The following is a 12,717-nucleotide window of genomic DNA, read 5'->3' as shown; positions in this document are numbered from 1 at the left end:
TAACTCACTCATCGTGGTTGGCATCATTGCCATGACAAGTCAACCTAATTAACACAAGCAACACGCTCCAAATGCTGGTGGAATGCAGCAGGCCAGGCAGCATCTATAGGAAGAAGTACAGTGGACGTTTTGGCATCTGCAGATTTTCTTGTGTTTGCGTAATTAACACAAGAATGCCACTCTTCCCAAGTAGACTTTCCAGCTAAATCGTTGAATTTGTTTCAATGCAGTAGATAGTGTCCGTTGCTCACAATGACACTTCTTTACACCGAGGCGGCCAAACGCAGACTGGGTGGGTTGCCTGTCGTTTGCAGATGTGATTGAGGCGATTTTAATCCGCCGAACACTTCTGCAATCTCAGCAACACACGCAAAATGCTGGCGGAGCTCAGCAGGCCGGGCAGCAGATAAACAGTGCAGTCGACGTTTTGGGCCGAGACCCTTCGGCATCCTGGGAAGAGTTAAACTTCTTCAGGGTGGGCATCCATGAAAGGGACTTAACAGTGTGGTAAACCATCAACTTTGATCTCTCTATCGTCACTCTCCTGTACTACAAAGTTGCCATGAAGATCAACCTTGGGACAATATGTCATCTTTTGACTGGACATTTTGCAGTCCTTTGGGCAATAATGAGTTCAGGAGTTTCGGATACAACCAATGTCTCCATTTTCTTTCAGACTCAACTACTAGTATTTCCATTTTCACCTCTTCCAGGCCTTTACTGTGTTTTAACCAATCTCCCTTATGACCTTTTGCCTTGGAGGATCATGAGCTTTTGAGGTTAATTGAAGTATCATGGCAGATATTTTCTTTGACTGCGACTGAGGTTAAAATCATATTCTGAAATGCACAATAGTACAGGCAGCATATTATTTCAGTGAAATATTTGATGAACTTCCATCAGAATTGGGAAAAGCTAGAAGTACATTAGTTTAAAAGTAAGTTCAGGGGACGTGTCTATCTTGTATTGGTGGGTGGGGGTAGCTGAACACTGGTTCACTCCAACAATGGCCGCTCTGCTTGTCTCTGCCTTGTGTTTATTTGCCCTTGCTAATGAATCGTGATTTGATCGGGCGACCGGAAAATGCCTAAAGTCCATGAACGCTTCCTCTTAAATGTCACTCATGGACCTGTGAGTCACCTCCTCTCTTGCTCCTGTTTTGATTGAGTTACTGGAAAAATGCCAAAAGCCTGTGAAAAGTCCTTTTAAACCTTACTAGCAGAATTGTGAGTCATCTCCTCTCTATCAGCCTTGGGTAATAAATCTAATATTTACACAATGAATAAAAGATTTTTTAGGGGAGTGGTCTTGGAATATTACAGATTCAAAGACTGCCGAATTGTGAGAAGAGTTGAAATTATTGTGATCATACTAAAAACGCAAAATGTTCAAAGTAATCCTAAAATGCAGTAAATCCGAATGGTAAATGCAAACTGATCTATAAGGAGGGGAAAACAGAGGTCATGGCTAGATGTATGGAGAAAAGCTATAAACTAAATGGTCCTGACGAAGGATCTCGGCCCAAAACATTGACTGTACTTTTTTCCATAGATGCTGTCTGGCCTGCTGAGTTCCTCTAGCATTTTGTGTGTGTTGCTTGAACTAAACTCAGCATAAAAGGCAGCATCCTTGCATTTAAAATTGTCTTATTTTGACCAAATACCATCTATTGGATATATTTCTTTACATATTCTTATTTAGAGTAGAAGATTAAAATCAGGAAAATAATGTTGAAAGATTTGATCCTCCAGGGAAAGGATATTAGAGGCCATTAGATCATCTGAATAGTTTTTATTCCACTTCCACATTCTTGTTTTGGTAATCAAACCAGATACAGTAATGATTAATCCAGATCAATTGCATATTATTTCTCTGTAAACAGCAGCACAGATATGACAGACTGATAACCCTTCTGTGACTGTAAAATTGACATACACATACTCAAAACAGCAGTAATTCAGAAACTGGGTTATTTTAGATAAGAGTAAACTCTTTGTGGCTAATATATTAATTAACTGACTAACATAATCCAAAAATGAGTCCAGCAAATACTTTGAAGAGTACATTGTCATTCAACTTTGCAGACACAAGATCATGATACAATGGTTAAGATAACAATTACAGATAACATTACTCAGCCTTATTATAAGTAATGCATTTAAGGATCTGGAAAAAAACAAGCTCAGATTTTTGGAATTCTAATAAATTATTCTTGATATCTGTGATCTTATAAGAACCAAGGCTTTTATACCACAGTATTTCAAAATTACCTGATGTCAATAATCCATTCATATTGTCAAGTAAGAAAGTAAACCTGGAGAAATTCCAAAGTCTTTTTTAAAAAAAAATCTCTTCATTACAAATTACTCTTCAGTTATTTTTAATATTAAATTACAAAGTCTCAGTCTTGATACATAAATATTAGGTACTTATTCTTTTGTAGATTTTGCATTAAATAAACTCCAAAATTAATAGCACTTCAAGTAACAGAGGTACTGAGATGAAAACAGTTATGTATAATGGGATCCTGTCAGTACTGTGCAATGCACATCTGCAGCTTCAAATCAATATACTGACGCAGAACCAACTGTTGTCAATCTTCTGCTCCCATTCACCTGAAGCAAACTTTTGGTTACTTTGGAATGCAGTTGCCAATAAAGAAAATGTTGGCATAAATAATGTGTGTTGTTCTTGCAGGGAGAACTTGTATTCAGAATGAATGGTTACAACATGTTAACCCAAATTAGTGCTCCTGTTAGATGAAAGGAGAGCTGGAAATTTATTATCAGTAGTCTATTTCTTTAAAGGTAATGACTGGCATGCAACTTGCATAAAATGAGGGAAAGTAATAGCCTTTGATATCCCTGGTGTTCCATTTTCTCTTAACTTCTTGATGTTGTGGATGCAGGCTGAACAGACAATACCATGGATACAATCCTTCACCACCTTGCCCCAATGGTCATTCAGTTATGAATCTAGATAGGAAGGTCAGCGGGATAAACAAATAGAAGTGCAATGAGGCCAAAGCAAATCAACTGGCACCATCTTCTGATTTGAGACCAGCCAACTCAGTATACTGCAGAAGAATACTTGAGAACTCCTCTGGGGAAGACCTGAACCATTGAGATTGATAGAATTTTCAATTTGGCCCCATTGGAGCACCAGCAAATTAAATGAACTTTCTCTTGGAAAGGCACAGGCTATTGTTGCTGATTTATATCAAGCAGTTATCAGTTACATAGTCTTGATGAGTAAACAAAATTAGTGCAGGTGTAGATTTAAAGACTTTGAGTACTTGAATCATCTGTGGCAGTCCACTGTTAGAACTTGGTGCACGAGAGTAAACTTTCTCAATCTTCGTTAACCTATTCATTGCAGATCAGCACCAAGGTAAGTATACTATTAGTGCAAAACAAAGTCTGGCTTCCCTTGGAGGTCTCAATACAGCTACAGACCCTGGAAGTTATTAATGCTGTTTGTGCCGATCTACATAGCCTCACCTATCATTTCTTACTGAACAGAAGTAGAGAAAGCTCAGTAAATATTGATGTATCAAACCTGAAAACTAAATCCTTACAGTTTCTTAAAAAGGAAGACACTCAAAACAATAAAGCAGCTTTAAATGTCTACTGAACTAAAATCCTTCATATAGAATAATTCATAGCTAGAGACATGTACTTAAGTGCAGGCTTGTTATGGAGTTAATTCAATACATTTAGTATACCTAGTCAATTATTTCTCATGTTGCAAGCTGTGGGTCCAATAACAGATTTAAATTTTTTTCAATGTATAAAGTTGAGAATGTGAAGATTTTAATGCAGTGGATAATTAATGTAAAAGGTCATAAGTCTGAAGGACCAACTCCAATGCTGCCTGACATTTAGACGGAGACGTAAAGATTTTCACTCCTCATGTATGTGAAGGATGCAAGAAATAAAGTCAATTCAATTCATATCTATGTTTTTTTCAGCATTTCTGTTTTTCAGATCTCCAGCATCTTGGAATTTTACTTTTTGCAAAGCGAGAGCAGATTTCCTAAGGAAAGATGCCTGATAATTTAATCTAGTTGGCATTCATTAAGACTTCAAAAGACAACTGAGCGTATTGTGTATTGCCAATGGTACTGGTGGGTAGAATAAATGGACCAGGCAAGTGCAACAAATAGGTAAGAGGGCAAGCAATATATTGGCCTTTATTGTAAAATGGTTGGAACTTAGCAATAGGGAAATTTTGTAACTATTGTACAGGGTGTTGTGGTCCCCTTACCAAAGAAAGGATGTAATGTACAGTAGTAGCATTTGAGGTGGTTCAGAGATTCACTCAGCTAATTCCTGAGGTGAAAGTATTGTCCTGTCAAGAGAAGCTAACAGGCTGGGCCTGTATTCTTTGGAGTTTAGAAGAATGACTTTTTGAAACACATAAAATCCCAAGAGAGCGTGATAGTAGATATTAAGATGCTTTCACCGATGGGACAGTCTCAAATAAGGGGACGTAGTTTCAAGATAAGGGGCCAGTCATTTAAAGTCAAGTTAGATAGACATGTCTTCTTGCAGAGGGTAGTGAATCTCTGAAATTCTCTACCCCAGAGAATAGTGGAGGCTAAATCCTAGTAAGTATTTAAAAGTAGAGGTAGAGTCTTTTTTTAACAAGATCAAGGGATTTAGCATAGAGGAGCTGAGGCCTGGAGTGGATGAGCATAATATATTAACTGGCATAATAGACTCAAGGGGCTGGATGGTCTATTCTAGGTCCAAGTTTCTTGTGTGACATTGCAGTTACAGTTATTCATGATCTGAAATTTGACAGCAATAAGGGGCATTGAAAGACATTAAAATGAGCCAGTGAATAGGAAAGTTCTGTATCAATAAAGAATTTGATCTATGTGGAAAGATATGTTTATAAGTTACTAGAAATCCATAACAATTAATTGTGGTCATATTTTTGTTCATACCTCCAGACCAATTCATAACTGCCCATTTAATTTGACACAGTAAGATGCATCACTCCTCAGTAATCTTTGTAAATCCTTCTACCTTGGATCATAGGTAGGCCTTCAAGAGAAATGAGAGAGAGGCAATGGGATTGATGCAGATGGCTGGTTGGTAATTAATGGATGGAAGAGCCTATTTCTATACTGAACAACTATGACTGTGGCATTAAACAGTCCAAAAGCCAAATATTCTAATATATCCATAACTGCAGACCAATTTGGCCATTTAGATAAAAATAATAGACTCCATGAAGAACATTAGATGAAGAAATACTTGTCAAAATGGTTTGGTGTACCCTGTTGGTCCTATTTATGGTACAATTAGCATGCATAATTTATATATTCCAATTTTGGCTCGATCTTTATAATCCCTAGCTCTCCCATGGCCGGCCCCAAGCCCAGCTGCAGGAGGAGGAGGGTTGACCATGGGGCTAGCAACTCTATCCTGTAAAAACTCGAGAGCTGCAGGAACACCAACCAAAGCTCCAAAGACCTCATCCCTGGGAGAGGAAGCTCTTTGCCTCGAAGACGTATGAAGTCGCATGGTGAAAGCGGAAGCCACAGAGCCGATCAACCTTCAGCGCAGGACAGGGGGCCCTGGCAAGTTGCTGTCAGCAGCCTATGCCCCAAACAGGGGTGATGTGCTTCAAAAGAAGAATGATAACCCATGGATTATTCAACGGCATCCCATTTAGGACAAAATGTACACGTTACTGATAGCTGTTCATGAATCATTACAACATACCATTGCGTTCACTGTCCACACAGCACTAAAACAAAAATCAATTCATTATAAAATAGCCTCACAGTCTCCTTTAATCATGACTTTGCAATTTTTCATTGACGTCCATTTCTTCCATCTTCTTCCCAAGGTCATCCATCTGTGCTTCCGACCCCTTATCCGGGAGCAGCACTTCCACCGAGTAGCTAACCTTCTTGGAATGGATGATGCTGTATGTATTGTCAAACCTTAAAACATCTGGGGAAAATCAAATCAAAGTGACAATAAGATAAATGCTCTAATTTATCACTTGTAAGGTCATCCAAATAAATCAATGAAATTCTGCACAGTTTTTATTAGGACTATTTATTCCTTTAGTGATACAGCACAAAGTAGACCCTTTGGGCCACGTCGGCCCAGCAATCCCTCAACCCTGATTAATCCAGGCCTAATCATGGGGCAATATACAGCGACCAATTAACGTTAGGACTGTGGGAGGAAACCAGAGCACCCAGGGAAAACACACGTATTTCACGTGGAGGACGTACCAAGACACCTTACAGAACGGCGCTGGAATTGATCTGCAAACTCTGGAAGACCCCGAGCTGTAATAGCGTCATGCTAACTGCTACACCACCATGGCAATAATTTAAAAAAGGAATAGAAAATGATAGTTGGTAAAGTATTATTCTTAAATAACTTGAGTAGTGTGCATAGATTGATGATTAATTTCAATAGTCATACTGTTTGTACTGGAGAGGGTAGGCAATGGTGGTGCATTGATATAGGATTTAAGCTCAATTTCAAATTCATTTTATTGTCATTCAGCCGTACACATGTATAATCGCCAAATGAAACAACGTTCCTCTGGACCAAGGTGCACAACACAGTACATATAACTCACACACAGCACAAAGTAACATTACCACAAATAAATGAATGAATAAATGTATATACAAGTTAAATATAAACACCGTAACACTAAAGATGCTTCATACATGATGAGACGTGGGTGGTGGCTGGGAGTGCAGTAACCCTGTGGGCCGGGGCAAGAAGCTGTTTCCCTTCCTAACAGTTCTTGCCCTAAAGCCACAGTACCTCCTGCATGATGGTAGGGGGTCAAAGAGATTGCTGGACGGATGGGAGGGATCGTTGACAATGCTAAGGGCCCCGCATAGTTAGTTCTCTTTGTCAAGCCCCTGCTCATTTCCTTAAATAGTTTCTTTGATAGTTGGTTTGCCATCACAATGGAGGTATACCTATGCCATATCTACCCATCTGCAGTAATTTAGAATACTGTGCTAAAGCCAGTGATCAATAAACAAAGCAAGAGAAATCAGGATGTAAATCTGTTGTGATGTTAAAATCCAGTTGGACTTTTTCCAGAGGTGCACATTAAATGGCAGCTTTTTGCTGGCAGTTGAGAGGAAATAAACAAAGGTAACTAGAACAAAAAAATATTATTTTAAAAATATTGGGGATGATGTGCTGGTTTAATTATCCTATTAACTGAAGTTCACACCTCGGTGTACTTTGAGAAATTGCAAGATGAAATTTACATTTGTAACCAGCCCCTGAAAAACTTTACTACCTATAAAGTTCAAACTTAATCAGATGTAAAGAAGCATGTTTAGGAAATGGTGCAGGATCTGAAAATAATGAACATCCTGCATCATCATGATTTTCAGCACATGGTGCATTTGGTCTCTATACATCAATGTACAGGAAAATGAAAAATAACAATGAATATCTGGAATTTGGAAAGTAGTGGATCAAAAATGTGCTAGAGACAGTATGCACTGAATCTTTTAGAACACAGAAATGTACAGCTTAGGAACAGTCTGCACAGCCCACAATGTCCACACCCTAATCCTGTCCTGCACATTTCTAACTCCCACCCAACATTCACAAACAGAACTGTTCAGGTAGGCCCATTGTTTCTCTCTGCTGCTGCCCCATTTAACGCTTCTCTTCATAATCATGTCTTGTAGCTCCTTAAATAGTCCCTCCCAGCCCACACCAAAAACACCTCACATGCTCTCCACTATTTCAACAACTTTCAATCCCCGGGCCATCTTTCCCATCCCTATACACTTCCATCCCTCATCAGGAAAGATTTGGGGCTCTCAGATTCTTCTTAGAACATTTCTTCCACTTCAGATGAAGGGTCCCTCCACAGATGCAGTCTGACCTCCTTTCCTCTAGCAGTTTGCTTACTGATCAAATGTATGCAAATTGTTCATAATATTTACATATTATTTGTTTCCTTCCAATCAAATGAATAGAATTAGTTTGACATTATCAGCCAAATGTATGGCAGCTTTTCTGTGGTAAATCTGGGCAACTACTGCAGTTTGATAATCTGATGCTGAACTCCAAGAGGTGTCCTATTTACATATTGACATACCCCCTTTCCAGCCTCTCGAGCCTCATCACCCAGCAATCCCCGATTTAATCCTAGCATAGTCACCCCACAATTTACAAAGACCAATTAACCTACCAACTGTACGACTTTGGACTGGAGGGGAGGGGGGAACCCACACATTCACGGGGGGAACGTACAAACTCCTTACTGGCAGCGGCGGGAATAGAACCTAGATCAGATTTCAAGAATACCATTTAAACCCATTTCCTCATCTGTAGCATAACCTGCAGCTTAAACATTCTACTCCGAGCATTAAACAGTAAACAAGGGATTTTATTGATACATCCCATAGTTCACCCAACCTTAATCTAGTTAATTAAAAAAATTAATTACATTTACTACCAGCAGCTCCTCTGCGCTTGCCAGCACAAGTGAAACTATACACCAAGTGAAACAGAAACTAGATTGAACATGGCTGTGGAATCACCTTCAGAGGTTCCTCTTTCACTTCTTCCCTTCATATTTGCATTTTCCTTTGTTCTATTCACACCCTCTGCAATTTAAAACAAGCTTGTTTCCTCTCTTCCCAATTTTTGACTTGAAATCTTAACTAGATTTCTTTTTCAACATCCGCTGCATAACCTGATGAGTCTTTCAATCATTTTATTTTGTATTAGATTAACATATCTGCAAATATTTTTTTTTCAAATGAGAGAAGAAAGTTGCAGAGGGAGATACAGACGTAAGGACAAAAGGAGTCATCTCTGTGATCGGGTGGAGACCAAAGCTGCTCAAGTGACACAATGCTTTTGCAACACTCACTACACGCTGGAGGAACTCAGCAGGTCGGGCAGCATCCGTGGAAACGATGAGTCGACGTTTCGGGCCGGAACCCTTCGTCAGGACTGTAGAGGGAAGGGGCAGAGGCCCTATGAAGAAGGATTAAAGTGACAGGCAATTGGAAGCTGAGTCACCCACATGGACTGAAAGGAAGAATTTTGCAAAATGGTCACACCCAAGCTGCATTTGGATACTCCAGCGCAGAAGCTCATACATTTTGAGTACTGAATGCAATACACTAAACAGAAAGATGTACAAGCTGCTTCAGCTGAAAAGACTACACAGATCCTTGGATTGTGGGAAAGATCTTATAACTAGTACAGCTGCGTGGAAAGTGTAGAGACAAAGGAAGTAGCTGGTGATGATGGAACAGCAAACCAGGGAGACAAAGTGAAGGGTCCTTTTGGAATGCTGAAAGAGGAGGTGTTTTCAATGAGAGTGAGGTGAATTAGGGAGGATGATTTGTTGAACTTGGAGGCTGGTGGGCTAGAAGATGAGGACAGTGGGGAACCCTGGCTATATTCTACATGAGATGTCTGGAGAGACAGAAGAAGTTGATAGCAGAATTGGAGAAATAGAGATATAATTGAGAGACAAGTTAAGGAAAGGTGAAAACATCTCAGAGACACTGAAAAGAGATATGATGCAGAGAGAGAACCTGGGAGAATAGAGTCTTTACAAGAAGCAAGTGCAGGGGGAAGATGTTATTGAGATGCACATTTCATATTCAATCCTTTTATAATGAAAAAAGATGAGTGGAGTTAAAGGAAAAGTTATTCAAGATATGAATAAGTTCAGCAGATGAAGGAATGTAAAGGATGAAGTGGAATGGCTGGCTGTTGAATGAGTAAGTAAAGGATCCTCAGGCCATCTTTGTGTAGAATAAAGGTGTAGTCTCAAGAAATAGGACATCTTGTGAAGGTAAGCCAATTGCATCCTGAGAAAGGTAAAATGTAGATTGGTGGAGGACATCACAAATGCAAATGAAACAATGACCTCTCCTTGTCCCAGAAAACCCAATACCAACAATAGTCCCAATACCACATTTTATGCTAAAGTTTACCGAGCATTTTCCTAGGAGTGGTCAGATATCCTATCAATTAAATGAAGGCATTAACTTGTAAAACAAGTAGTTGGCTTGCTTTAGTAGTTCGCCCAGCCTTTTGCCTACATTTATGAGGTCACTACAGAAAGAATTAATCAATGAACTGGTCAGCAGGCTAAGGCCTAGGTCCTAACTAGTATGATGGCTGTTTTGACAATTAGATTGCTTTCACAACAGAACTCATTACAGAAAAGAGACGCTCAGCCCAACATTAAATAAAATTAGGGTTGAGCTATGATTTAACTCGCATCATCATGTATTACTTTGGTTAACAAAAATCTACCAGATTCATGCTTAAAGTTAAGAATTGATCACTTGTCATTCAGAAAATGCTTCCCCAGCCTTCGCTACCACAAATTATACCATGCTTTGCAGAATTATGCTCTAAATTCACTTCTGGAAAAATTAACTTCACTGTTTAGACAATGAATTCTAGCCCCAGTGTTTCAGCCAGTGAAGTAGATCCATTGTGTTCTATCAATTAAATCACACCACAATCTTTTACACTCTAAGGAATTCAACCTAAATTTGCATATTTTTTTTTGTAATTTGACTGCTAGGATTCTAAGTATTTTTCACAAATCTACGTCACACTTCCTCATAAGACCAATAAGGTCTGGCACCTAAAACTTTTCCCTGTTCACAGGATATGGTCTAATCATGGCTCTGGATAGTTGTCACAAGAACTTTTTTTTCATTTATTCTAGTCCTCTAAATATATGAATGGCAGTATTCCTTTCCTTTTGATAATTTTCTTTTCCAGTCCATGATCTTCAAGTTTCTATGGATCTCCATATGTTCCAGTTATTTCTCTAGAAAGTATCTGTTCTATTTGGGTCCAAGGTGGATGCCTTTGCACATTCCCATTGACCAAACTGTTCAATATTTATCAGCAGTTTTGCAATCTGCTGTTTACAACATCATCTTTCTCGTGTTGTTAACAAGGTTGGATCTGCAGATTTCTATCCCATCATCCAAACTGCTAATACATGTGGTGTCCCCAGGGAGACCCCATGACTGCAGATGCTGGAATCTAGAATCAAACCCAAATCCTGGAAGAAATCAGTGGATCAAGCAGCATCTGCAAAGGCAAAAGGTGTATGTCGATATGTTGGGTTAAGACACTGCATCAGGATTGAAAGGAAAGGGAACCCCTTCAGACACCAGATAGTTTCATGATGTAATGAGGAAAAGTTATCATTAGTGTCAGTCTTCTATCACTCAGACAGTGTTCCAGCCAACCCATGAACTGGCATTCAATTCCATGAGCTTCAACTTCATCTAATAGTCTCTTATAAAGGACTAGATTAAATATCTTCTAAAGGTTCATATGTATTTATACATATATACACAATGGATTCCAGTTAATCTTGACACATTAGGACCAATACATTTTAGCAAAATTAAGTGACTTCCCCAATTAGCCAAAGTTTCATAGAAATATTTAAAAAGATGTAATAAAACTACTGTTTAACTGATTAACAAATTGTTCATTTAAATGAAATACAGAATAAATTAGAACACTACTGAAACTACTACAGTAATATAAAGTTGTGTATTAGTTCCCAACAATTTTCACTGGAGGAATTCATCCAGTGTACGCTGCCGTGTTCTTCAGATTGATTGTAAATTGACAAAATCAGCGCAGACACCTAGTGCAGGTAGTGGACTACCTTCAAACACTGCTTATGACGACTGCAATCTTCAAATCTTCATTTTCATTTAATGTTCAGCTGATTATCGATACCTTCACATTCTTTGTAGTTTCCAAGTTGAAGGAGTGCAATCGTTTCATTTTCACTCCTGGCCTTTTATGGTTTCTTTAGGAGGGATAACGGCGCCTAACAGCAACTCCTCTGCTTGCATCTTCGGAAGCAGCTCTAGTTTCACCTTTAATATCTTTATTTTTTCCCTTTCAGGGTTCTTTTGAAGACTCTGACCTGGAGTTACACACAGGCTTCGGTTCTTTGTGGGAATAGGACCCGTTATCGGGGTTCCACGACTGGCCGTTATTTGACATGCCAAGGGTTTGGCCTGAGAGTCTCGATCGTGTTCGGAAGCCTAAGATCTTGGGGCTCCGGAGTCGGGCGGATGCGAGGATCGGTGTCACAGCAGGAGACTCGTGCGTCGTCAGGGAGGCTGGAAGATCTTTCGTTGTGGGCCCAAAGACCCGAGATCTTTGCAACCTTTGGACACAGAGCTCAAAAAAAGCGACGAAACGGACTTTTAACATTGTAAACCAGCGGGTTGTTGTTATGTCTCCCGCTCGCTGTGAAAGTGGGGGACACCTCCCTCTCCCTTATTAAGGAGAAAGAGAACCTGTGGTTTGTTGAATGTCGGAGAAATGCGAAGCCTTTGGTCTGTGTCTTTGCTATTGCTTAGCACATGCACGGGCTCGGTGATGGTACCGATGCGCTTTTGTTTGCTGGTGGGGGGAGGGGGGATCGTTGCTCACTGCCGCTTACGCACGGGGGGGGGAACTGGGGAGGGACTTTGGGGCTCTCACGTTTAACTGTCGTTCATTCTTTGGAGCACTTCTCTGTTCTTGTGGATGTTTGCGAAGAAAAAGCATTTCAGGATGTATATTGTATACATTTCTCTGACATGAAATTGGACCTTTGACCATTAAGCCTGAATGCTTGAAACACAGTCAGCAAACCAGTTCTGAATTGTCTTACTGCTTATTACAGGTTGAG

General features: G+C 39.6%; 1 protein-coding gene across 1 annotated transcript in view; it reads right to left on the bottom strand.

Annotated features, from left to right (window-relative positions):
* Nucleotides 1–1,783: 1,783 nt before the first annotated feature.
* Nucleotides 1,784–12,717, bottom strand: part of LOC134338420 (SEC14-like protein 2) — a 63,106-nt gene continuing 52,172 nt past the window's right edge. Inside the window, exon 13 of the mRNA XM_063034224.1 lies at nucleotides 1,784–5,969. Coding sequence (XP_062890294.1) covers nucleotides 5,806–5,969 — 164 coding nt within the window. The 3' untranslated portion in view covers nucleotides 1,784–5,805. The remainder of the gene's footprint in view (nucleotides 5,970–12,717) is intronic.

This window comes from Mobula hypostoma, chromosome 27, assembly GCF_963921235.1.
Source record: "Mobula hypostoma chromosome 27, sMobHyp1.1, whole genome shotgun sequence".
In the NCBI taxonomy this organism is placed as follows: Eukaryota; Metazoa; Chordata; class Chondrichthyes; order Myliobatiformes; family Myliobatidae; genus Mobula; species Mobula hypostoma.
The sequence above is the reverse complement of the archived record's forward strand: the minus strand, read 5'-3'. Positions and strand labels throughout refer to the sequence as shown.